This window comes from Trematomus bernacchii, unplaced genomic scaffold (assembly GCF_902827165.1).
Source record: "Trematomus bernacchii unplaced genomic scaffold, fTreBer1.1, whole genome shotgun sequence".
NCBI classification, from domain to species: domain Eukaryota; kingdom Metazoa; phylum Chordata; class Actinopteri; order Perciformes; family Nototheniidae; genus Trematomus; species Trematomus bernacchii.
Genome location: NW_022987567.1, coordinates 4,601,919 through 4,628,533, shown reverse-complemented (window position 1 = coordinate 4,628,533; position 26,615 = coordinate 4,601,919). Strand labels below are relative to the sequence as shown.

Genomic DNA, 26,615 nt, shown 5'->3' with positions numbered 1-26,615 from the left:
TGTAAAGAGTCAGTCTCCAGATGTGTGTGTTGAGACTTCCTGCTGCCTGTTTGCCCTCTTATCTCACACACATATGATGATGACTGTGATAAAGTCAAAATATTAAGGGAACTCCAGTCAGGCAAGTTTTGTTGTGTCGAAGTTACTATGTGACTCAGGCAGGACTGCCAATGATATCAACAAACACACTTCAGAGACAAATCATCCAACACACACACTACCACACACACACACACACACACACACACACACACACACACACACACGTATGGATGATGTGGCGTCAGACATGAGATTAGGTCTTGATTCAGTGCACATGGCGGGACGTCGGACTATCTTAACTAAGGGTGACTCAGCGTCTCATTGGGAATGTTGACACAAAGATACAGGTCTGAGTGGATTCACTTCACTACACATTGTCAGAAAACCCCCACCCCCCACACAGTTTATCACATACTGGGGGGGGGAGGTGTTGGGTTTGAGTATAATTGTAACTGTACAAAACCAACAATCTAACTTTAACACCCAATCAAACGTGTGAAGGTGAGAAAGAACGCTGGGTTTGAACTCACACCTTCCATGTGTGCAACACTGTAAATGCCTTCCAGTAAAGACTGTCTGTTTGCCATCATCCACAAATTCAAACGAGTACAGTGTCGCCCACTCGATGATGACCGGCGTTTCACCCCAGTGAACCCTAACCCTGACCTAATTTATAAAGGGGGGGCATTGATTAGTTGAATAATCAATAACTCGATTGACAGATAAAGGATAAATGTAAAGCTATGTATAAGTATTTTCCATGGAAAGCTATGCTGGAAATGTAACGGTCCCCCAATATCAAAAGTAGAATGTCTTTTATTTTGTCCTTACCCTAACCCTAATTGAACGTGTTTGGACGTACACAAAAGGAAATTAAGAAATTATGATGTGCATTTCTCACTGAGGTTTTATAGACAAAATAGTAAATTAAGAAAATAAAGTGAATGGATAATGAAAAATGTTGTAGTTTTACACCTACTCAAATTATTTTAAAATGGTCCTATAATCACAAAAGTCCCACACATATGTCAATGTAACAGCCCTATCTCTTATTCAGCAGAAATGTGACTCGCTAATGGAGGAAAAGCTAGACCCAGTCCATCACGGGAATAGAGGCCATCATCGCGCCCTAATAATGGCCTTTATCCCCCCCCCCCCCGATTTAAACACCTCATCAAGCCAGCCTTACACCTCCTACGGAAATAGACGCTCTCTATAGATAGTAAATAAAATAAACAGTTGTGTCTCCGTCTGCCTGGCCGTAGAGAAGATGTCTGGGCTATCAGCTGCTCCGGGGCAGCGGTTAAAGGGAATCACATGTTTGGCCTGACATGAGAAAGCTATGTCATATGAGCGGGAAGACGTTGAGAAATAAGTGTGAGAGAAGAGGGGTGACTGGTTGCACTGGTTGCCTTCCAGCTTGACTTCAACTCCCACCTCTTTGACCGGCTAAGGGAGGTAAAGAGAACCAGATCTTTATGAGAGGGTTTACTGAGTGTAAAATATTGGGTGTTGATAAGGCGCCATGAGAGCCTGAGAAAAACGAACGGCAGAAAAGAAAAGAGCCTTGGTTTTATTTTTGGGATTAGTTTTCCCATCAATTTCACTCAAGTCTATAAAAGGTCCATTAAGGCGAGTCGAGTAGAACAGCGACAGAGGGCAACCTGACATCCATCACCTCTGCTGCTTCAGAGCCCCGCAACACACACCCCAAAAGAAAGCTAATGAAAGAAAGTTGGTGAGTTGGTGTGTGTTGGTGTGTGTTGGTGTGCACGCAAGCAAAGCGCCTTCTTTTGTGTACAATCCTATCAATGTCACAAAGGTTACGCTCCCTCAAGATAACCCGCGGAGATCGCCAAGTGCTCTGGCTCTTTTTGTGATTAGGTGTCAGCAGAATTTCCTTGGTGCGCAGACGACGGCTTTCATGTCGGGGGGTTCTCATGGGCTCACGGCCTATCGAGCGGCCCATTCAAACACAGTGCAAAGCAAAGTACACAATGTCTGTTTGTAGTCTGGTCACACAGGCGTGAGTCCATATTTATCTGAGCACAATGAGGTTTAATTTCTGATTTTGGCTGGCGTTAAAAAACAGCTATTTTATTTATTTTATTTTCCCTTTCACAAATCACATTGCGAGAATGTGTAGACCCTGAGGAGTCAAAAGTGCAAAATGTATAGCTAAATCCAAGGGCCTGGAATGACAGCTTGAACAGATTGGAGAGCAAACTGATAAAATCATAATCTTATTGTCTTAGAGCTCAAAATCCCCTTATTGAAAACATATCTACATATTTTGGAAAGAGGAATGCAACAGAAAAAACGTTTAGTATGTACAGATGTGGCAGGATTGGCCGTATGCTGTTTGGAAATGATACAGTCTTGGAGATATTTTGTTTCCTCAGCCACCACTGTGGACTGTGGTTTGGTTGGTATGTAATTTCTTTTTACATAAACTTGTCATTTAGTGCAGTAAACATCCTAAATAGACAAGTAGCTCCAAATGCAGGGCTCAGTATCCTTCATGCCTGCAGCTGATAATAATCACAGATCTTTTTTCCAGAATGTTTATTTTTCCTTAGTGCTTTAAAGTTTTATTGAACCCATGCTCAGCAAATAAAGATCTCACACATTTAAGAGTGTGTTGACAAGATTTATCCGTTGCAATCAATCAGCTTTCACACAGGGGTTTTTATTTCAAACAAAATGAAAAAGTGGGTCCAAACTCCTTACAAAAGTATTCTGTTCTGACACTAAATTATGATAAGTGACCCTATAAATGATGTGTAAAGTACTAGCTTCCTATAGTAATGGGCAGGCTAATGTCCTAGGTATTTTGATATGTATTGTGTGAATAGGTAAGAAAGAAAGTAAGCTAAAAAGATACGCAAAAATGTCCCTGGTCAACTTTTAGGGTACAAACAAAGTCCATCGGTTCCTCATTCATTTCAATGAGACTGCTCTGTTGGCACAATAAAGAATGCAGCACTATCGTCTGCAATATAGTGAAACCCGACTAACATTTGAATTGCAGTGTTGACCAGAATAACCTGCAAATACTGCTTTAATTTATCAGATGAAATGAGGATCATCATCATCTACTGTCGGAGTCGTTGGCAAGGAAGCTCCATTCAATCATGAGCTATAGTTTTATAAACACTGAGAGGTCTGGAAAAATTACTTTTTAAAGTCGTAAAAGTGTTCCTCATAGGAGTACACGCTGCTGTTAAATGTGTTAGTGTTTGACGTACCTATTAACGGTACTTTCTGGTTTGTTTTTACACCAGTGCAAGCCATTATGGTTTTTTAATGCAGTGCCACTGTGGGTCGTAACACAGTCTCTCCCTTAGCATTGGTTGCATTCTGGATGAGGCCTTCAAATGTAAATGTGAACGTGATTTACCATGGGAACTGCATAGCATTCTTCTTGTGTTGGAGGGCTGTGAAAGGAACCGGACTCGAGCCAGCTGAAAAGAACAGTGAGGTCTAACAGCTAAGGAGCGGCGGCAGTGAAGCTAAATTGAGAACGGCCATATAAATCTTGGCTTTTCAGCGAGCCACATCAACAGGCAACCTCACACACACATATTCAGATACATGCATGCACAGAACTTTGCACAGCTGATATGTTAAAGGGGCCCTATTCTGCTCATTTTCACGTTCATATTAGTATGTAGTGTCTCTACTGTGACACGTTTCCGTGCTTTAATGTTCAAAAAGCACTTTATTTTTCTCATACTGCCTGTGCTACAGCACCTCTTTTCACCCTCTGTCTGAAACCAGAGCCCAGTCTGCTCTGAATGGTTAGATGCCCGGCTCTGCTGTGATTGGTAAACCGCTTAGAGATGTCCCGCCCCATCACGACGATGTGCTATAGCCAATAGAAGCGTAATGGTTATGTAGTGATGTCACTATGTTACAGAAGTACACAAAGGAGTCCAATGAAGGTGCATCAGGCAGGGGGGTGTGTGTGTTGAGGAACACTTTGTGATTCTAGCCTTTGCAGACTATTTCCATGCACACAAATGTATAACACACTACAGGAAATCCCTAAAAGCAGAATAGGGCCTCTTTAATGGTTCAACCAGGGCCACTTTGGTAGGGTGCTCACACTGGACCCCCGAAAAAGCTCTAGTTCAAATGAAGATGAGTTCATGAAACTCTTTACCACTGAAGGGTGGCCTGTAACTGAACACTAGCCTGCCAGATAGCCAGTGTGTTTGCAAGCTTGGTGAAATGTGTGTGTGCAAAAGAGAGAAAAGAGGGAGTTGTTGGAAGACGGCAAGAGACAATGAGTATCAAGAGAGAGGGGGAAGTGTCAAATTCAAACAGCCTTCCTGTGGCTTATGTGCACCTTGACATGTCAGAGAAAGTGAGGCAGGAAGGAGCACGGGTGACTGTGTGAGAGCAATAAGAGCAGTGAACGAGTGAAAATGAACTAGCAGAAGAGGAGACAGCGAGAGAATCTCACAGTCGGAAGAGTGCGCGGCAGTAGGTCGGCGGGGAGGTGAGAGACAGCCGGCGGGTGAAGTGAGGATGGAGGAAGCAGGGGGGAGAGAAAGGGGATTTCCTGGACTGTGATGTCACAGGGTGGAGGCCTCCGCTACAAAGCTGACCCCTGAGTGCCCGGGCCCTTCTGATCCTTATCGTGCCAGCGGTGCTACTACACAGATCCAGACAGCTTCTCACACAGTTCCAGCTTGTATTGACATTGGCTTTATTTATGTTGATGGGGAATACCATTTTTAACCAAACTTGGCTAAAGAAAATCTCATAGTCCTATTCTTGTGTAAGATATTCCGTACAGACAGCAAATACGAGCTGCTGAGTGATAAAAACCACAGTAGAAATGACCTTGTTGAGATGTGGTATTTTTTTAAATGTGTCAACAAACTGGTGGCCAAAATAAAATAAATAAATGTAATTCTAACACTTTAGGTGCAGCACAACATCTTGGAACCAGAGGGTCACTTGGAGAGCGTGGACGTCCGCCAAGGCTGTTTCCATAAGTGAAAAAGTATGGGTGTATCTGCCCTGTGATTGGGATCTACCCCAAAATGTAATATTATTTTCCTTGGCCCATGTTATACCCTTTCACCATGTTGCATGATAATCAAGACTGTCATTTTTCCAATATCCTGCTGACAAACAGAGAAAAAAGCTGACTTCTTTTACCAATCTCTGCCAACATGGTGTGCAGCATTTACAAAGAGGAAACATGGACACCATCCAAGAGAATAAACAGGCTCAGGTACTTTTGGGGCTCATTAAAGAGTTTAACGATGTTATACACCCGTCATTAACATATTTGTGTGTTTTGTTCATCCGATTGGCAGCAGTGTGTGTTAGAAACTTCAACCTTTGCTACCACTTGTTTGTTTATTTCCTTCTCTGGGTTTTTCCAGCATGCCGCGGCTCAGTCAGCACATACTAACTGTAGGCCAAGGCCAAACACCCGCAGGGAGCGACCCTGTCCTCCACACCGCCGCCTAACACATCATGCGGCTTCCTTCTGCCTCCCACTTAACCCTCACCACACACAAATATGCTTCCTGCTGCCGAAAAGACACGAAATACGCCGAGACCAAACAAACATGGCGAGCTGGTAAGGAGATGCGAAAGAAATGTAGAACAAAAATGGTCAGAACGCTGAAAGCCCGGCAGGCTGGAGCGATGTTGGCAATGCTCCAACACACTCACACACACACACACACACACACACACACACACACACACACACACACACACACACACACACACACACACACACACACACACACACACACACACAGTCTGCAGCAGAGCGAGGTGTCAGAGCCCGTTAGAGGCCTTTGGCTGGACACAGCCTCAGAACAAGCTGGACAAAAGCGTTGCCTGTCTCCCCTCATTAAGTGATTTAAGATCCCGTGTTCCCCCGACTCCTTTCATCGCCGTCCAAAGTGAACACACTCAAAAAAGCCCAACAAGGCTGCCAGGTCCGGCTGACATGAATGGGGTGAAGAGGGGCAGGAAAGCCAAGTTCATGGCGGAGCACCGGGGTCTAAAGCCGAGCTATGCTAGCCATGCCTATTAGCTTGCACGCAGATGGATGTTAAAGGGGGGGTAGTAGCTTGAATAAACCGGGGTACGACGGAGGCTTGGCCCACAATTGGGAAACAGCGGCCACTTAATCCATTAACAGTTCTTCCTCCACAGAAGAAGCAACGTTTTCCCATGAAGCAGAAATGTGCTGTTTCCACATTCCTGGCTAACAAGACGGCGCGATCCGGGGAGGTTGGGAGACGACGGGGAGACGGAGGAGCTGGATGGAACATCAGAGCTACATCCAAAATCAACCTCATGAGAGTCGAGCCATGTCATAATTATGAGTGATTAAAGCCCACGATCGTATATCACACAGTTACCCAGATGTGCAATGAAAACTCCCATTTAGTGCCTGTGGTCCGGGTCGGGGATGGATTTGTCGGCGGCGGGGGAACGTATCAAAGGTTTGAGCAGCTGCTGCAAGACAAATCTCACTCTATGCAAGACATTTGGGTTTATTATAGAGCCCTTAAACTTTTTGTTCTGTTAACACAAGTGAAAAATCTGCGTTTTCCAAGAATTGTATGGAAATGAGAGTCAGAACATTGAAACGAGGCAGAACAAGGCCATTTCAGGACAGATCCTATCCAAGGATTATGCATTTACTGCAAAACATCTCAAGTTGATTTTGAAATTCAAGCCATAAAATAGAAATAACTAGTTTTTAGAATGTCAGTAAATCAAAACAAGATTAATACATAGTCTGCAATAGTAGGTTAAAGGAAAATGATACTTCAAATTCAGCCATTTTGTACATAAAACACATTTGTTTACAAAATAAACATGTTAAGGGCTAAATAATTGACAAAAAACTAGATTCAATTGAGTTTTTTGCATCTTTGTGTGTGTTTCTGGGTGAAAATACGGCAAAATACACACTCAGCTACACGTATAAACATACCACACACAGCTTCAATTAACACCTGAAAGGCAGCAGGCTCCTCTGGGTCATTATGTCATCTGTTAGCGCTTTCAGAAACGCCTTCTCAGATCCAGCACCCGAGCACGGTCTGCACTTAAAGGAGCGACTTTCTGCAGTGAAATGTGTTTGATGTCAGTCAACTCTTTGACCGATGCGACGTTCAGTGTGCCCCTAACTGAGCTGACGTCAGGAAACCTATCATTTCGACTGGTCTGATACCCCACAGCGCTGCAATGAAAGAAATCTTTACCATAAAAGAGGCTAATTGGAGTGGTCTGAAGTGGACAGTGTACAGAGAATGCACTTTTTGGATGTCTAAGACGGGAGAAAAAAAGATCCTGTGAGCAGCCAAGGTCCAATTAGTGCGGTGTACGATGTGGGATCCAAACATTTGTTTACAAGAGAGGTTGTTTTTTCTCTCCGGGACAGGGTCTGATTCCACGGTGCCTCCACAACAGGGTGGGTGTGGCTACACCGCACAAACCTCGGGGCCTTTTGACATTACACTGCGTAACCATGAGGTCAGAGGAAGGCTCTTTCTTCCGAGGCACAAAGGAGTGATTTTTCACTCGCCCCGTGAGAACAGCGGCAAATAATGAACTCTCGGGCCCCTGGTATCACGTTCGGTTTCACACGCGTCAACTCCATTCTGGAGCGGAACAAAAGGGCAGTAGGAGAAACATTTGTGGGGAGGGAACAGCGAGCACAGGGCATGCCAAACAGGGTGAGTTTGAATCATTTTAAGGCATTTTAATGGGAATGAGATTAGTAGGAAATTGCTGCTTTCGGACATACAGAGGAACATGGACAATAAAGGGGGATGTATAGAGAAGGCTTTGTTGAACATGCATATACAAAATAAAGGTTGCACAAGCTAGAAAACATTGTCTAATGTGATATTTCCCAACAGAAAATGGTCATATTGCATGTGTGCTGCTCTTTATGGAATCATTTCCTTAGGGTTTGGGTTAGGGTTAGAGGTTTGGGTTTCTTTCTTTGAAGCTACACACTTTATTACAGGCAAACAAGAGCACCTACTCATTTTGTGTGTAGCAGATGCTACTGAGAAATAAAATACTCTCCTTGATACACGTTTAATCAATGGAATTTATTGCGCTCAAGACACGGCTGGGACTAAATCCCCCCGACTTTCCAGTTCTGAGACACTCTATAACCAGCACCAGCACTGAGCCACCCTGCTCTGTGTCATCTGCTCCGCTCAACTATAAAGCATTTGGGAACGGCCAGACGGATTAGGCTGCAGTTACCCTGACATGAAAAGCTGCACTTAATTCAAAAGCTCTCATGGCTGATTAATCACAAATTATGATCAAACATCTGACTTACAGGATAAACATATGACACCCTGCTCACAAGTCTGCATCTCTGTGTGTGTGTTTGCCAGTGTGCACGCATGCATGGCCTCTATATATGTGTGTGTGTGTGATCACGCTGTCTCCCCAAAGTCTGCAGACTCATTTTCCACAGCAGATTAAATGTGTGTCTGCAGCCACAGAGCACACCGCCAAATTAAAGTCACCATCGCGCTGATATCCATCTGTGCAGCATCTGAGACTTTTAACTGTACGGGATCACAACCAAGAAGAAGAAGAAATGGCCCCTGCTAACTGAACAGGTCCAAATTCTGACTTGAGTCATTACTGTTGTATGGAGGCCACATGGAGGAAGTGACTTCAGCTCCAACCTGGCAGAGTGAAGGAGTCAGCTGACGTGGAGTTTTTTGAGGGAGAAGAACAAAGCTGTGAATTCTGAGAAGCTCTAATCGCCCTTCTCATATCTGATAGCAGCGGAGCGGCAGGAGTCAGCAGCTGGATGAAAAACATCTGGACACCGGGGTTAGCAACCGAATCCAAAGGCAACAAGGGGGCCCTGAATGTGCCAAAAACGTGAACTTTTTCTGGGTTCACCTGTTAATTTAGTGAATAAGATATCTAAGGATAATAGTATGAAAGGTATAAGACTGGATTGTGCTATAGCGTGCTAGCTCGGCAAATATTGTGTACTTTCCGGGAGCTACGTCAAATATTGAGGGTGCTTTCATACACTATTGGATTTCTTGCTGGTATTTACATTTTTATTTGATAGAGATAACACATTTTGGGAATAAAAGCTAATTTGGGGAAATTTAGCAAAGATGTTTTGGTTAAATACAAAAATGTGGAGTCTGTGTTGCTATTCACAAATGTATCTTTTATACGATTTTTTTACTTTTTGTATTAAAACAAATATATTTTTTGTGAATTTTGTGGTTCTGTAGCAAATTTGATAGGGAGACTCATTTTATCAAACTTAATTTTTCGGCAGTATACCAAATCTGGGGTACTTCTATGTGCTAAAACATATTTGGAAAGAGCTTTTTGTGGGACCTACATTCAATTATTTTTATTTTAACAAATGATGGAGCCGCTAAACCAAATGTACGAACATCTTTTGGAATTATTACACAAAACACATTTCAAAAACACTAATTCAGATTATAGGATATATATTTTGGGATGATGACAAAAGCATTTTGGTGTCACTGCACCAAGTTTAGGGATCGTGTGGTAAAGAATGTGCAACAGTGACAAATTACACATTTTATTGGACAGTACATACATTTTTGGGGATTAGCATGCAATGCAAAAAAATCATCGGGCCCTACATGCAAATGTTTTTATTTAACAAATGTTTATTCTATTTCTGTTCTTTTTTATTTTATGATTATCGGAAATAGCTGTTTCGAGACAATACAGCAAATGTAGGTGATTTGCACCATAACATATTTTGTATTCAATAATTGGAAATTTGCCGTGGTTTACAAACACATTTTAGAATTAGAACAGATGTTTGACGCTGCTTTAAATCTAAAACTGGAAAGATATTGTGATTATCTCAAATAGTTACATTTCTTGACACTATAGCAAATTTAGGAAATGTATTTCACTGATATATTTTTGACTCATGCCAAGGACGTTTCAAGGTCACTGTAACATAATGTGTTGTAGATAACACATATTCGGGTTATTTAAAACATTTACAAAGTACTTTTACAAGTTTCGGTAGTATCCCAATAAAAACAGTTTGGAAGCAACATTTTGTAAAATAGTTTGTCGCATAACATCCAGTGTATTGCCTTTTCGAACAGCACGATATAAAACATTTTAATTATGAAATCAAACAGTTAAGGAGGCACAAAAATAGACTTTGGAATATTACGATGCATTTGATGATGATGAAAATTATCTAGGGAAGATTTGTAAGTAAGCACAAAAACACAATAATGGAAGTGTATGGCTAAAAGCCTATTGTACTCAATTGTCATACAAACTGTACAGAACTTCAATATAAAGAAGTCGGAGGGATTTGTCATAGGTTTTAAGTTATTGCTGGGGGACAAAAGTAAAGTAAAGGAAGTGTAAATACAGAGGGAGGGTTGAATAGCACTGGAAGAGATAATGAGCTAGGGACCATGGAAGAGAGAAAGCAAACTCAGCTCCCTGTAACCTTCCTTCATTTATACTGAGTCCGCATTGCTCTGTGTGTGTGTGTGTGTGTGTGTGTGTGTGTGTGTGTGTGTGTGTGTGTGTGTGTGTGTGTGTGTGTGTGTGTGTGTGTGTGTGTGTGTGTGTGTGTCCTTGCCACGATGAATAGACACCATACAGATAGTGATTAATTCAGATAGTTGTTGGCATTTCAGTTTACATCCCCCAGAATGCAGCAGGCTGTGGCAGCATGAATTCAACATGCTGCATTAAGGGCTTTGCTCCCTCCGGGCTAAAGGAATTCTGGGTTATTTCTACCCTGGTGTATCTGGCACAGTTTTGGTTATCTGTGCTCAACGGGCCAATGAGAGCACAGCTGCCGCACGCCTCATTGGCTGCCGCGGGGTTATGGGTTAATCCTGATTGGTGATTTTCAGAGAGGACACACCCCTCGTTTCCCTCCTTTTTCTGGGGCGCTAATTTGCATATTATTCTTTTTTGCCTGCAGTGTGGAAGATTTGTAACCTAATTTTTGGACATTTTTGGCCCCAAATGACAAAGACGCAAGCCCAAATGTAACTTCTCAGTTGGTGCTCAATCATTTCTCCTACAAAACTCTAAATTCTACCAGGGGAACAATTATGAAAACAATTTTAATCAGCTAGAACCAATTTATAGTCATGCAGAGGCTTCACTTAACTTATGATAGTTCATTAGACTGTTTGAAAATTAGGAAATACGGTGATTTCTGATTGGAAAAGTGTATAAATGTGTCAAACACTGGTGCTGCACCACACCAGCACATGTCCCACTACGCTGCTGGGTTGCTGGGCAAAACTTAGAGCGGGCCTGCCTCCATACAGGAGTGGCTCATGGATGGTAAACGCGAGTGACGTCTTAGCCGGCGTCCCTCAAACCCCCCCCGTGTATCGCGTGTCTAGACCTCACCAGCACTTCTTCTGGAAGAACCATGTGACCCAGATGAGCCGTCACAGGACTTCAACATCCACACTTTTTCTACTTGGATCAATTCTTCATCCTATAGTCACACAGGGGGAAATAAGTGAAACTGAGGGAAGCTGACAGACGTGGACCCCAGCGCCATGTGTAGTGAAGGACACCAGATTAAACTCTGCTAATACCAAATCACTTTGATTTTCTTTCCCGGTTTTTTAAAGCCAGAAATATGCCTTAATTGCCTTTTTTTTTATTAATATGGCTGAACATTTTCATTTGAAATTTACAAACAATGGAATATGAAACACATTTACTGGGATGAGTTTTTTTCCCCTTTTAACACCGTATTTAGGATTAAATTATATTTAAATGTAATTATTTTGAATAGTTGTAACAGTAACGTCACACTACAGATAGGAAAAGATACATTATAATTGTACATATTCGTGACAAATATACACAATATGATATTAAAAAAAGGCTTTAATGTATTTGAATTCCAAGAAGAAATATATTAAGAAATATACTGCTTATGCTGAAAGAACAAAATAAAAAAAATAATCTGCTTTTAAAAAAAATTTGCACTTAGAAAAATATTTAGAGTCACTATAAATCCACTTTTTTATTAAATTGTCTGTAAGTCTTGACCTAAATTGTACAAGACAAAGACAAAATGATAAAAAAGAATACTGCTAACTCTCCGATTGAAATATCAAGCTATACATTGAAAGATTTGTTTTTTTGACGTTTCATATGGATTTTCTAACAGCTGCCATAAAACCAAACTGTATAACAGACAGTCCAAAGTCGTAGGAAAAACATATATTTTTTTAAAAGTCCATTGAGGAACAGAAACATTATTAGTGAACTTTTGGTGAACATACTTTTGCTACTTGGAAAAGTCCACTAAAAGTGAATAGTCACCTCCATCCAGAGACAGAAATATGAGCAGCGAGCAATAAAGACTTCTGATGGAAACCTAAGCAGCCGGCACACTCAGGAAACAAATAAAACATCTTTATGAGGCCGGTTTTATGATGTTAATCGGCACAGTCCCGGTCCAGTGGCCCTTTAAGTGCTGCAGGACAGGTCTGTGTTCAGGAGCCGACCTCAGCTACTGTCTTCCCCGCTCTCTGTTTTCATTACGCCGGCTGCTGGATAATTAAAAGAACACTTTCACTGCCTGCCAAATTACAATAAATTCCCATTAGCAGTGGCTAATGTACATTTTGCGTATTAAGACACGGAGTATAAAAACAAATGGATAAAATGCAAACACTAAATGAGGGAGTCATCGGGTCTAGGTGATAGGAGGTTATTTCGTCTGCGGTTTTCTGAGAGTGGACTGTACAGAAAATGCACATTTGATCATTCACTTTCGTACAAAATATTTATTTTCCTAACGAAAAAATATATATAGTTATGATAATCTGCTAAACGGTCAAATCGTCTCACTTTACAGCTTAGATGATAATGTAAAAAGCTTTTTGTACATTTAAATATATTTTATTTTGTGTTTTTCTTGACTTAATTCTCTTATTCCATGTAACAGATGCTGATGAAGTACATTTGTATTGAAAATAGGTATATATATATATATATATTGTTATTGATTAAGATGTTTAAAGTTCAGCATGAGGTTTATTCAGTTTTTGGTTGATTTTATTAATTTATTTTCAGTGGTCTGTGTTGTAATTTTTAACAACTTGTTTCTTCTTTTTGTTTATTTTCATTTTAAGAAATGATTTGGTGACAAAGAGTACATAACAAAATGAACTCTTATATACATTAAATAACTACACAAAAATCCACAAATCGGAAAAAAAATATGCATTTCTGCTGAAAAGTGACCAGATCAGCTACAGGATAAAATGGGATTTGGTTAATCTTCTTTATTTAAAGGTTTTTACATAAAGAACTAACTAATGGACTTTTTTATTCTTTACATTTCAAATATAAAGTACTACTTGTATCTTGTATCTTTTTTCCCTCCAATATTAATTTCAAACATAGCCTTTTATTTGCTTGAAACATGTTTTTGTTGACTTTAAATCTAAAGACATTAAATCGGAGTGAAACTTCAGGGGACTTAGGGGGAAGGGTGAAACCCGTCCCCTCCGTGTCCTGCAGTCTCTTTGAAGCAGGACAGGACAGGTGACCTGGTCTCTTTTGTTGAACAGACAATACGGGCTTGTTGGGCCATTAGTTTCTCTTTGTAGCACCTCGTATAGGTGCGATATCCACCCTGTCATGGCAAAAATCCACTACAGGGACAAAGAAAGCCTTCTGAGGCCAAAGACACCCCCGAGGTGATTTACAACATTCCTTTCTAGGTAAAGAGGAATCTCCAGTAAAATAATTATCTTAACTTAACATCAGAATCAGCTTTAAAACATCAAAAAAGAAGGAGAAGAGTCTGATTCATGAGAGCGTAGTACTCCACTCAGCTGCAGACATCTGATTGGCGGGAAGAGGAGCGCTCTGATTGGCTGAGACGCTGACATATTCAGTGTCGACTCAGCGCTGGGACCTGTTACGCCAGATGCCCTCCTCTCGTCCCCTTCAATGTTTGCAGCCCCACGCACGCGATCCCTCGCTCCGCTTGGCTGCACCCTCTCATCGCATTACTTCTGCTATTCTAACTCCTCCATCAATTATGCACTAGAATAACTCTGGGCCCTGCTGGGGCCAAGACATAAAAGGGGATCATCAGCAGCGAGCGCTCGCAGCGTCTGCCCAGCGTGTTCCCAGCATGCCGCGCTGCGAGCAGTGATACGAGCAGGGCCAGGTTGCCAGCTCCTAACGGGGCGGCCGGGGATGGCACACATCGACGGGTTGGTGCAAAAACAAAATACATCGCAGCGTGTGCAATATCAGCGTGTTAGGGGGTCAATCAGTGCTGCACCTCCATGCAAAATGGCCGACTCAGCAAAGTCATTAAACCTTATTTAGGGATAATTAAATATGTTTTTTCTTATTCATGATAGACTAACTTGTGACACATAATTTGCATTATTAAACATGTTTATTGATTTTTGGTTGGGTTGTTGTGCTGTTGTTGAGGATATTTCTTAGAAATCTGTGACGGCTTTACTTTTTTCAAGAATTACATCAATCGAAGCCAGAAAAGACAAAACCAATTATCCTAATAACTTCTGAAATTAGCTAAATGTAAGTTTTAATAATTTTATCTTGAATTTCTGATTTTGACCTCAAGTTTTCTAAACAGTTTTATGATCAGAAAGTGATTTGAGATGATGGTAAAAACAAATCTATATAAATTCCAGTAATAAATAGAATATTTAGCTTTTTTTCCCTTTTATTTTTACAGAACTGCTTCTTGTTTTGCCCCGAAATTTAGCCTTGATTTTTCAACCTTGACACAAATGTTTTAAGATCCTTAAAATCTTCAGAATTTCTTCTAAATTCATATATTTTTCCACTAAAAACCCAAATAATGTTAACAAAAGTAAAAACTCTTCAAGCAGAATGAATACTTTAACTTGATTAGAATTTTTTTAGAATTGTTCATGTAATTATATTGAAAGTCCATTGATGTAGATTTGTTAAAATTGTCTATAAGTACATTTTGGAATTACGGTAGACTAGATATTAAAACCACTTTTTTAAAAAGCATATACGGTTAAAATATTTACATTTCCTTTATAGAATTTTCCCAATTTTAGATATTTCAGACTTTACCAACACTATGGTTGAAATAATTGACTTAAATTGAGTCCCTTATGTGTGTAGAAGGAGTGTTTCTCTTTACAGTAGTTGAGAGCCGGATCAAAAGAGATCAGATGATGCTCATGCGACGTCCCAGGATTCGTAACCTACTTTTTTTTTTACTCTTGAAACAAAATGGAGTCGAATTTGGAAAATGGCTGCCTGGTTCTCCCCGCTCCGCCACACAGCAGTGAAAAGGCGAGGAGGAGAAGTCAGCCACGTCTGCGGAAAGTGCTCAGATCTTGGCAGCCCTGATTTCAATTAATGGCCCTGCAACTCAAGTTGTGTTCGCTGATAAAACACCCAAAACTATTTAATCGCAGTCATTCATCATCAAAGAACTCAGGCCAGGAAAATAACTTGTGAAGAAAAACAACGTAATGTCGACCCCTCTATTAAAGTCGTGGCGGTCCTGACCTGGATTCTCTCCTGGTTGCGTGTGAAGGTTTGTCCAAGCTCTATCGTGAGATCACAAACAGCTTTTTTAATATTTCATGCGTCCCAAAGCACCAAGTGTGCTGAAATCCAACAGGAGGAAACACTTTGAGTCCCGGCGGACCAGAGAGCCACACGAAAGGTCTCGCAAAGTCACACCAAGTTCATGCAACAACAACTGTTCTTCACACGCAGATACATCACAATCGTCGTTTAATATTTTGCACCACGGGAGGTTGGAAAACTCTGAAGCAAGCTCAAACCTTGTTGTGGTTTTGCTCCAAACTGGAATAAGATAAACCCACATACCCGAATGACTACATGAGATGTTTGAACTGAGAAACAAAAGCAATTAGACTACGGCAACAAAAAACATATTTTGCTTCATCAGAGATGTTTTGGTTTGTCTTCGTGGCTGAAAGGAAATCTGAAAATCTACATGCTCACGTCGTGAATCACACATGATTCACACACCCTTGACTGGAAAAGCAATGCACTCACACTTCAGCTTTGTCTAATTTCTTCCAAGATAAACAAAACGCTAAGAGTCAGCAGCCATTTATAATCAGGAAATATTGCCCTGACGACCAGGAACACATACTTTTAGTTTCGGGCCTGCCTCCAAAGCCGCACTGACCCAAATAGACACTTCCAGAACCATTTACTCAGAGGTTTGGCCCCCGCTGACAAAATTCAACAATTTGAGCCAATTGACATTTCAGCTCTAATCGTATTCCAATCTTCAGACGTGCCAACTTTTTTATTACCTCCATTTGTCTTAGAGCAGAAAAGACAGTGTGTACTGACATCAGTTAACAAGTCAAACCACACATTTGAAAGTGATTTTAGTCCAAAATGAAGCCTGATAGTAGCTAATAGAGAGTTCTAGTCTTCTTGATTATCCTTACATGTTAGAGAAATAACTGGGGACTCATTTTACTCTTTTTTGGAAAAACAGGGGGAGAACTTCTACACAACAAAAAATATAGTTATTTCTCTTAAAAGTCTGAAAAATAAAACTATACCTGTCAGTGTGAATCGGTTTTCAATGTGTTTCTAGAAATATCTTGCAAGAAACCCTTAACCCTAACTCCAACCCTTGATGTTGAAAAAAGTCAAAACTATGTGTGTACGTTCTAAAAACAGAAAAGACGACTTTTAGACCATTCTTGGTAACATTTCGTTTTTTACAGTGCAGCCATTCAATAGCATACAACAAAGTATAAGACACACATTCCTTTGATTCTTGTTTCCACAACAGTCCATGAAAAGCTACAAAAACTCATAAGTGTTGTTGTTGAGGAACTATAAAGGGTCTGCAGCACGGCCAGGCTCCCACCCTGCGCTCTTTGATACTGTGTGATGCCCTACAAACAGCAGCGGCAGCCTTGCCCTGTCTGTTAGCAGCTTAGCGGCTCTTTAGGACCTTTTTAGAAGCCGTTTTCAGAAGCTTTACCGCAGTCATTAGGAGCTAAGGCTGATTAATGTGAATGGTCAGGCAGGCCCTGGCTTTCTGAGGGGAGAACAGAGAGGGGTGAAGGGTCCCACAGGAAGTGTTTTGTGTCTCCACACAAAGGGAGGGCTGACCTCTTAAGCCCCTTAGAGCCTCTTTCCTAATACCCTCACCGGTGCCTACAAAGACACGGGGGATGCCATTTCACCACTCACATTTAAACAGCGTACACAAAAAAAAAGCCCCACTAAAGATTAAAACTGCAGAAAAGTGAAGCTCTGTGCAGCGGAGTGAGACTGCGAGATCAGGCCTGAAGAGTCTACCCCCGCTAATCCATTGACTGCCGCGCATATCAAACACAGGATGCTAAACTCACAGAGTATCTCTTCTGGTTACAAGAGATCTTATCACTTTGGTCATAAAAGTTTTGTTTTCTTAGCCAAGTAAAATAAATCTGCCAGGACAGAAAGCTGCTTTCAACCTGTTTCAAGGAGTAGTGGATTTTCTAGATACAAGTCAAATTTACCTTTTTCTAGATGAAATCATTTAGGATTGACTCTGGAAATTAGAATGTGTTGAAATAGTTGTGATAATTATACGACTGATGTATTTTGTAAAGGTTTTCTAAATAAATAAAAATGTAAGAATTGGATTTTGAGTGTTTTGTATCTGTTATTCATACAATTCAAATGTGATCTTTCTTGATTCTAGTGCAGAAATGTATAATATTTCGTTTTTCTTCCAACATATTCATTCTAGAAAATTCTTGTAACAAGTTGGTTAAATCCAAACATTTATGAGACACATTGATTTCCTTAAGCGGATCAAATTGGCAAATTATTACATTTCAATCATTTTCTATTTATCGGATTCTCTATTCTTTCAAGATACCCAAAATATGTTCTAAAAAACATTCTTGAAACTGGTTGACATATTTTCCGTAAATTAATATCTAGATTAAAATGTGTTTTTTATTCTAGTTCTGGGATTTTCTGCTTTATTTTTAGTTTCAAGATGCATATATTTAGTCCTAAAAAAATGCTTAAGAGAAAGTTGATGGGCATGTTTAAGTATCATGCACACCGTTTGCAGAACTTTTCACTTCTGCTAAATAACATTTTCTAGATTCTAGATTTTAAATCAGTCATTTTCCTTCTTCAAACATGCAGAGACTCATTACTAGGAAATTCTTAACACAAATTAATTTGTATCAGAAACGTGTTGAAAGGATCAAACTGAATGGGCAAATTATTTCACTTCAAATTCTAATTTGTACATTTGAGTACTTTGAGTCAAATTGCCATTTTTCAATTCATTTTAGCAATAGTAGGCTTAAGATTTGACTTAACATAGCATTATACCTTAATATTTATATTCTGACACACAGTTTTAGAAGATTGTTGAAGCAAATCGACTCCTAATCCAACCTGGTTGAGGTTATCATGATGCATTTGCCAATGTGTTGTTCCTACTACAGAAAAAACAGAATGTTAGCCCTACAAAACTGACAAAAGACATTTAAATCATTGTGATGAGCAATAAAAACTGCAAAACAGAAGACCAGCGGCAACTTGAAGCACAGTGATTGTAATCTCAGTGCTTTTGTTGTGCTAGTTCTTCAAAGGAACATTGCCGTAAAGTAATAAAAGGTCCGTCCTTATTAGTAACCTCCCGTCACTAGTTCCTGTCAGTCAGGCCTCGGCAGCCTGAGGGCCTCGTCTTATTAGTCAGAGCGTAAAGGGCGGGCAGGGCATCTCCTCTCTGCAGGGCTAGGGTCGTAGAGAGCATGAGGAATGACGGGCGTCTCCACAGGACCACTTCCCCCCTCTGCACAAATGTAGCTGAGGGCTTATTAAGTGCATTTTGTAAGGTACCACTGATTAAAGAACACAGAGTGGTAGGAAACTGACATGATATGAGGAAGTGATTTCCTATCCCTGATGTGACGCTCTTTCATTTCAGGCTCTGAGAGACTGAAGTGCTGTCAGGAGGCTTAATGCTCCTGCACTTTGTAATAAAATGAAAGGTAAACCTCAGATAAGAAGCTTCTCATCCTCTGTTTATTGATACTTTCTGAGCCCTCTCTGCAGGAAATCACATTCTGTCAGATCTCTTTGATGCCTTTTGAGATTGACACTTCCTCAGGGTGGATACATTGGTTCTGACCCCACCCCAGGACCCACACTGTTCCCCTGTCGTAGCCTCTGGCCTCTTATGAGGAAGTTTCTCCCACCCCCGCGACTGTATTGTCCCTCCCTGTTATAATCCCCCTGTCCCACCTCATATAACATATGCACACTCTCCACAACCACCTCTCCTTCTCCCAGTCTGTCTCCCCGCACAGCTTAAAGCCGGCTATGGGCCGCTGAGTACGAGCGGAAACAATGGCGTCCTTTCAGGGGCTCTGTGGCGGCGCTGGGAGAGGGCTGCGGTCCTGAGACCCAGTCAATATTTGGACGTGGTTGCCTTTTTTTGTGTCCGTTTTTAATCCAAGCGGAACCAAGCGGCAGGGAGTCGGGAAAAGGCTGAGAGGGGAAAGCGAGGGTAAACACTGGGAACAATGCGAACGGGGCAACTCACAATGCCACTGGGAAACTATCACAACATCAGCTCGCCACCAAGAGCAAAATGGAGCATTGTTTCTTTAAGTGGAGATTAAAAAGAGAGCAAGAGTAAGAAAAGCAAACAGGAGGAGAAATGTGTGCAAGTGTCTTCTCAAATGTCTGAGGTTCTACTTCAAGTATGTCCAGAAACGGAGAGGGGTAAGACAGTGTGGGTCATCAGAGAAGTCCGATTTAACACCCTGAAGCATGCCATGTCGGAAACTCAACCAGAACTTAAACTATAGTCTTCTCCCATGGGATAACAAAGATTCTATATAAATATCCTGTTTCCCAAAGGCATCAAGAAAACGCTTAGTCGCTAGTCTTTTTACTGAGATCAATTTTGTTGGTACTTATAGGTTTCTGTCACTGCTGTCAATATTCTAGCTTAAGAATCAATCATTGTACCTTTGACAGTACATCAGAAAGGTCATCCCTTGCAACACTAGGGTTGCAAAGGGGCGGAACATTTCCTGTAAATTTCCGGAAAGTTTCCATGGGAAGTTAAGCTGGGGAATTTTGGAAATATTAGATGCAAAATTAAACAAAAAACATGACATTTCAACAGATTTAAAAAAAAAAAAAATGTTAAAAGTATTTTATTGAACAATTATTTGTTTAATTGAAGAACGAAAACAGGAATGTTGAGTTAAATATTATTCATCTGTGCATGTGATGGAGGAATGCACAGTGCCTGTAGGGGGTGTGGTCTCAATAGCCATGCAGTAAGCAGTGTGCTATGGCATGGATATTCAAGTGTACTTGAATGGCATCTGTTTGTTTTAGTCAAGATTATGCTAAAATATACTTTCCCCAACTATATTTAAGTTCCCTATGAAGAGCCAACCTTCAATTTAGAAAATTCCCAGTTTATTCCGATAAATTCCCGTTAATTCCCATGGAAAGTTTCCATCTTTGAAAATTCCCGGAATTTTGCAACCCTATGCAACACTGATACATTTTAGTCTTTAAGATCATTTTAGACCAATGTCCAACTTAATTAAGGAACCCTAACCCTAACTTTGGCAAAGCAGCCTTAATCTAAGGTCATATAAATGGCTTCAGTTTATAATGCCAAGAAGTTTATTAGCAAAGAAGCTGGCCCAACCAGCCTGTTCCACTACGTCCTCGGTCCTGGAACAATCGGCCCGCCAGGCTTAAAATCTCTTTAAATGATAATACCCACACTTATATCAAACATGCAAACAGGCCATTCTTTGATTGTCTTATGGAGAAATATGTTGCATCTGCTGGGGGAAGCTTTGGATGGGCATTATCAGGGATTAAAGGAAACCCCTGGGGTGACAGTGCACTCCCTGAATCCTGGAATCCCTCTCTCCCCAGCTGTCAGCTCCTTAGTCCCACCCAATGAGGGTCTTTGATGACGAGGGGTATCAGTTTCCATGGCGTCGGAGACACAAACAGCTTGGGAGATTATGGACAGAGCCCGGCCCCCGATTCTCTGTTGATCCCACCTATCAGCAACAAATAAACACCTTGGGCCACGGCAACGGCTGCGTGCGGACCATATGGACCCGGGTGGGTTTTAATGAAGCAGCTAAATAGCTGGTGAGCTGGGAATTCACTAATAGCTCCTTGTCAGAGCAGCAGTAAATACCCCTCATACACTTATTCCATCGTTTGGTTCGCCGACACAGACGGCGAAGCTGACAAGAAACATCTGTGACTCATTTTTCTTACATGAGCTGTTCCACCACGAAATGCTACAGTTTTTATTTTATGGGTTTTGTCTTGGTGCCACTTTCTTATAAAGCTTACTTAATGCAGGCTTTATATGCTGTCACAAATGACTCTATTAATGGTAAATGCAGTTGTTAAAAGCTATTTATTGATCTAGATCTGCAGAATAAGTGAACTAACTGTCGATAAACAGAAAAATAATCCTGAATTAGGGTAGAAAATGACGTGAAATGTTGTTTTCAGCCTCAAATATGTTATTTCTCCTGCTTTTTTTGCTTTGTATCAAATAAAAGTTATATTCTTGGGTTTTGGACTAACAAAACAAGACGTTAAAAGACATCTCTCACTATTTTCTGACACTTTATAGACCAATCAATCAATATATTGATCGAAAAAATGATCAACGTGAGTTGCAGCCCTATTTTGATCACGCTAACAGGACAATTGTTTATTTAAATTCCTTTAATCTCTTCTTATAAGGCACACTATAAATTGTTTATATAATTGTGAATTGCTTTAAAAGTACTTAATCATCATTGCTTTACTAAATCTACTTTTAAAATCGTTTTACAATAGTTATTTATTAACATGAATAACTGAATCTGCATTAACTTTCATGAAGTAGAACATGTAACCAAGCCCTTCATGTGATTTATAAGTAAACGCTGTAGATGCTGCTAGCAATACCTTCTAGTACAGCCAGTACAAATTACTATTCATCATTCTTTGATCACAATATCTGAAACCTTTCTAGGTCTACGACTAAAAAGGAGTCACAAAACAGTTTTGTCACATACTCTACAGATGTTTGTGAAAATACATTTGAGTATATGCAAAGTAGGAGCATTGTACAACTTTCCAAACCTGCATAGCAACTCTGCACACTTCACTAATGGACTGACTCTAGAGTAGACTGAACAATGCAAGAGCTTTCACAGTGCAACAAATATATTTTACAGATAAATACCAAATGGCAAAATTATCTGAAGCCCTTTTTCTTGTTTTTGCTTAAAAAACGCATTAAAATGGCATCAAAAATAGCTAAATTGCATCAAAAATAGCCACAAAGACTCCCTTTTTCAAATCTAGATTCTTTCTAACAAGGCTCCGTGATACTGGAGTTGCATTTAATTTTATTAAGTAGCTTATACAAGCGCAGCGGCTTGCTGTCACTGTGGAAGCTTTTCAAACTGAACCATCCTCAAGGCTGTAAATCCCTCCTGCGCTCAGAGTGCTGCTCGCCTGCACCTAATCTGCAACAAGCATCAGCGCAGGAAGATGTTTCCCTGAGATTAAAGCACAGCAAACATGGATGCACGTTTATCTAAATTACTATAAAAAATGCTGCCTTTAAGCCCCGTTTGAAACAATAGAAAACCATGAAAATGACTTTGCATTTCCATTTTTCACGATTCACTTCCCATTTCAATTCCAGAGCTCCTGTAGGGGATTTCATGAATGGCTGAGTATGGACCGCTACTCCGGATGCCATTTTCTCTACTTTGGTCAAATATGCAGCGGAGGAGGCAGAAGAGGGGGGGGGGGAGCTCATCTGGAAGTTGGGACTGTACCACAGCAGGTTCCCAGTGCTTCACTGTTCTGTATGGATACATTAAACAGCAGGGATGCCGGGGCCCGCATGCTTGTGTAGAATACTGTTATAGGTTCTGCTGCAGGTCAGGGGCCCCAGGCTTTAAGAGCGGCCCTGTCTTACATTATACAGCCGGGGTCAGGTTTAGATTAAAGTCATGAATGAGAAAAGGAGACAGTCATTTAGAGTTACTCATTTATTTAGCCCCCATTCTGCGGAGACAAAGCCCAGGCGGGGTGCCTTGCCGGGGCCGTCACCGGGCCCCATGGCCGGCGGTACTGCCCTGGTTTTGACCCTGACAACGGTCCCCTCTGTGCTGCTTAACCCGCAACTCGCCTGGTTTCTACCAAGTGTGTGACCTCAGCATGTGTGGATCTCTCACAAGAGCGAGCGCCACGCTGGGCCTTGGCCGCGGCTGAAATACCCCTGTGTACCCCCTTATTGTTCGCCCCAGCGTGGGCCGGGAGGGGGGGGGGGCGGAGGAGGTGGAGGGAGGGGGGTAACACTTGGATGGGGGGAGGGGGGGGGGGGTAACACTTGGATGGGGGGGGAGCATGGCAGCCAAGAAACCAGACTTTGGGAACTGTGTGGAGGCCAAGAGAGAGAAAACCACCTGCGAGCGGTGGTGTAAAGTAACTAAGTGGATTTACTCAAGTACGGTATTTAAGTAGAAATGTGTGTACTACTGCAGTATTTCAATTGTGTGCTACTTTGTACTTCTACTGCATTTCAATTCAGAGGTTAATCATGTCATTTTACTCCACTGCATTTATCTAATACATTAAGCTACTTTGCAGATTTGGATTAATGATGTGAAATATAATCAACACTTAAAAGCTACCCTGCAGTATACAACGTTATTACCTCCACCTTTACCAGCTTGTTCAACACTTTACATACCTTAAAATCAAAACATATAATATATATTATTCTGAAATGGGCCAATATGCAGAATGAGTACTTATTTTGGTAGGCTACTTTAAGTATATTTGTATGCTAATAATTGTCTACTTTTACTTGAGTAACATTTTGATTACAGGACTTTTACTTGTAACAGAGTATTCCTACACTCTGGTGCTTCTACGTTTACTTAAGTGCAAGTACTTTTTCCACATGCCTACAAGCCTGCGAGCGGGACAGAAAGCTGTTATCACACTCAGATATCTGTCTTTTGGCGGAGCAGGAACTCCAGCAGCCTATGAAGTCACCACCACAGCATTTGCATTTGTATCATCAACAGTCAGTTCAGCAGACCAGTTTCTCATCCCAGAGCAAATGTTGATACACAGTATATTTCTTTTTTGACTCATGCCGAAACTGAAGCCAGCTTATGTCAGCGTGCAGTGAATGTATTCCTAATGAAACTAAGTGACACACTCATTATATCACTATGTGCTCAAGTGCCAAGATAGAGGCACTGAGTCACACGGGGAGCCGCCCTCAGGGGAAGTTTAGTATTTAAACTAGAAATACCTGGTCTTAAAAACGTTTAGAAAGTAAAAACAGGAGGCCACCGTTAGTTTTTTAAGTCACCTAACACAACAAAATACACTTTCTACTCACTTTATAAGCAGAGCAGCATGATAGTGTAATGTACTCTCTGTCACATGATGGATCTTCATTTGCCACAAAAACAACTGTCAATTATAATCGATGGCAGCAGACTGGAAGCGACTCAGCGTTATTCCAGCGCAGCTCAGCCGAATGCATCTCTGCCAGCTCCTGATATATCTAATTTGCAACCGGAACGTGCAGCAAACACTGTACACAAACGCGTAATAGTGCGTAATGGTGCGTAATAGCGGACAGCCTGTGTGGAAACGGCTCGTTCCTCTGTCAGGTGTGATTTATGCTGCTCGGTTCTCACAGTGTATTTCAAAGATGATTCAGATGTGGAGGTCTATCAAATAATCACAATAATCCATCAGCGAAGACCACAAATACAGGTTAAAGTCAAAAGGAAATATTAAAAAAGCTTAATTGTCAACATTATGTCTGCCGAAGAGTAGTTCATGGAGGTTGTAATATAAAGCTAATGTTACATCTTGATATGCATGGTTGTACATTAGTCTAATAACACGTTTGTTTTTTAATTGTACATATATTCGGTGAGGTTTGGTTTAGATTAATAAGTGCGTTTCTTGCATCGTGTGAAGATCAGAGTGTACACACTGTTTGTACAGTCACTCAACTATTGAACGACTGTAACCGGTTATAGTGCAGCTTTAACCGGGGAGCGTGGTGCTTACCTGGGGTTGGTTCGGTTCCAGAAGACGGCGTATCGGTCGGACATCACCTTGGACGCCGGGTCCTGGCCGTCCACACACATCACTATGATGGTGAGGAGGAAGAGGATCATTTCCACCTGCGGCATATCTGCTCTGGAACTCCGGCGAAGCCAAAGTGATTCAGGGTTAAAGACTGGGATGGATGTGGGGGTGAAATGTTGTGATGAGAGTCCACGTTCTTATTCCCGCACAAATGTTGCTTCTTTGTTGGTTTTAGTAATAATTGTATGTATCTTTCGGTTATTTTAAAAACAGCTTGCGTTTTGACAGTCAGATCATTGACTTTGCACCATATGATCACTCTTTAGTCGCTTGAATGAGAAACAGTTCTGGATAAACGCTGGAAATCCACAGTATAGATCTGCGTAAACTCAACTCCGCGAAAACTGTTTCACCAAGTCGCTATCAATTTCCAAGACAGGAGGTAGGCTACGCAGTGGAAAAAATATAAAAGCCACAGAATAAATGTTCCACAAGAGAGCAGAAAAGCAGTCGTTGTGCCGTCGCGCTTCCAGATCACGATCTCTGCTCCTGTTCTGTGAGAATCCCCGAAAGAAGAAGCCTCGAACCAGCAGCTCGAGCTCCGGCTGATCCCGCAGCTGTCCCGGTGCCTCTGTCTGTCCTGCCGAACGACCAGCACCGCGCACAGTGGATCAAACCTCCCCGCGTACACGCACACAATCTCCGGGTCAGATGTCCCCTGACGAGAGGCTCCGCAACATCACCGAGAGCTCCCGAGAAGCTGTTATCAATGAGGAGACACCGAGGCAAGTCTGCAGCGTTCCTGCGACCATGCTCTCCCAGACCAACCCCCCCCTTCTCTCCCCCCCTTCTCTCCCCCCTCCGATCCCTCTCTCTCTCTCTCTCTCTCTCTCTCTCCTACTGTGCCAGCCGGGGCACACTGTAAAAAATGTTCGCTGTTTTCCATGCTGGTGTTTTATCTCAGTAACTCTTGAATCTTATGGAGGCAAATTGAATACATTATGATGCAAATGTATTATTCAGTTGTGCTTGGTTTCCACTTTGCAGTTCTTACATTTTCAAAAGTTTTCATTAATTAATTAATTTATTTTGCATTTTTTAATACATTTTAAATGTAGAGAATTCATTTGAACTTTGATTATAGTCTTTACGCTAATGTTATTTTGATTAACTTTCAAATGTTTAACGTTTGTTTTCGACATGACAACTTTTTTATTCTTGAAATGGTGTTTTGATTTATTTCTCAACATTTATTTCTCAAATGTAAAAAAATCTTCCTTTGATTTTATTTTTCTTATCTGGCACTTACGGAGCCCTGGAGGGTTCATAGAGAGAAAAATTAATAA

General features: G+C 41.2%; 1 protein-coding gene across 1 annotated transcript in view; it reads right to left on the bottom strand.

The window, feature by feature from the left end:
* The window catches only part of LOC117478925 (ephrin-A5b-like), a 72,659-nt gene extending 46,568 nt beyond the window's left edge, over positions 1–26,091 (bottom strand). Inside the window, exon 1 of the mRNA XM_034125887.1 lies at positions 25,249–26,091. Within this exon, the coding sequence (XP_033981778.1) occupies positions 25,249–25,373 (125 nt within the window). The 5' untranslated portion in view covers positions 25,374–26,091. The remainder of the gene's footprint in view (positions 1–25,248) is intronic.
* Between the last annotated feature and the right edge of the window lie 524 nt (positions 26,092–26,615).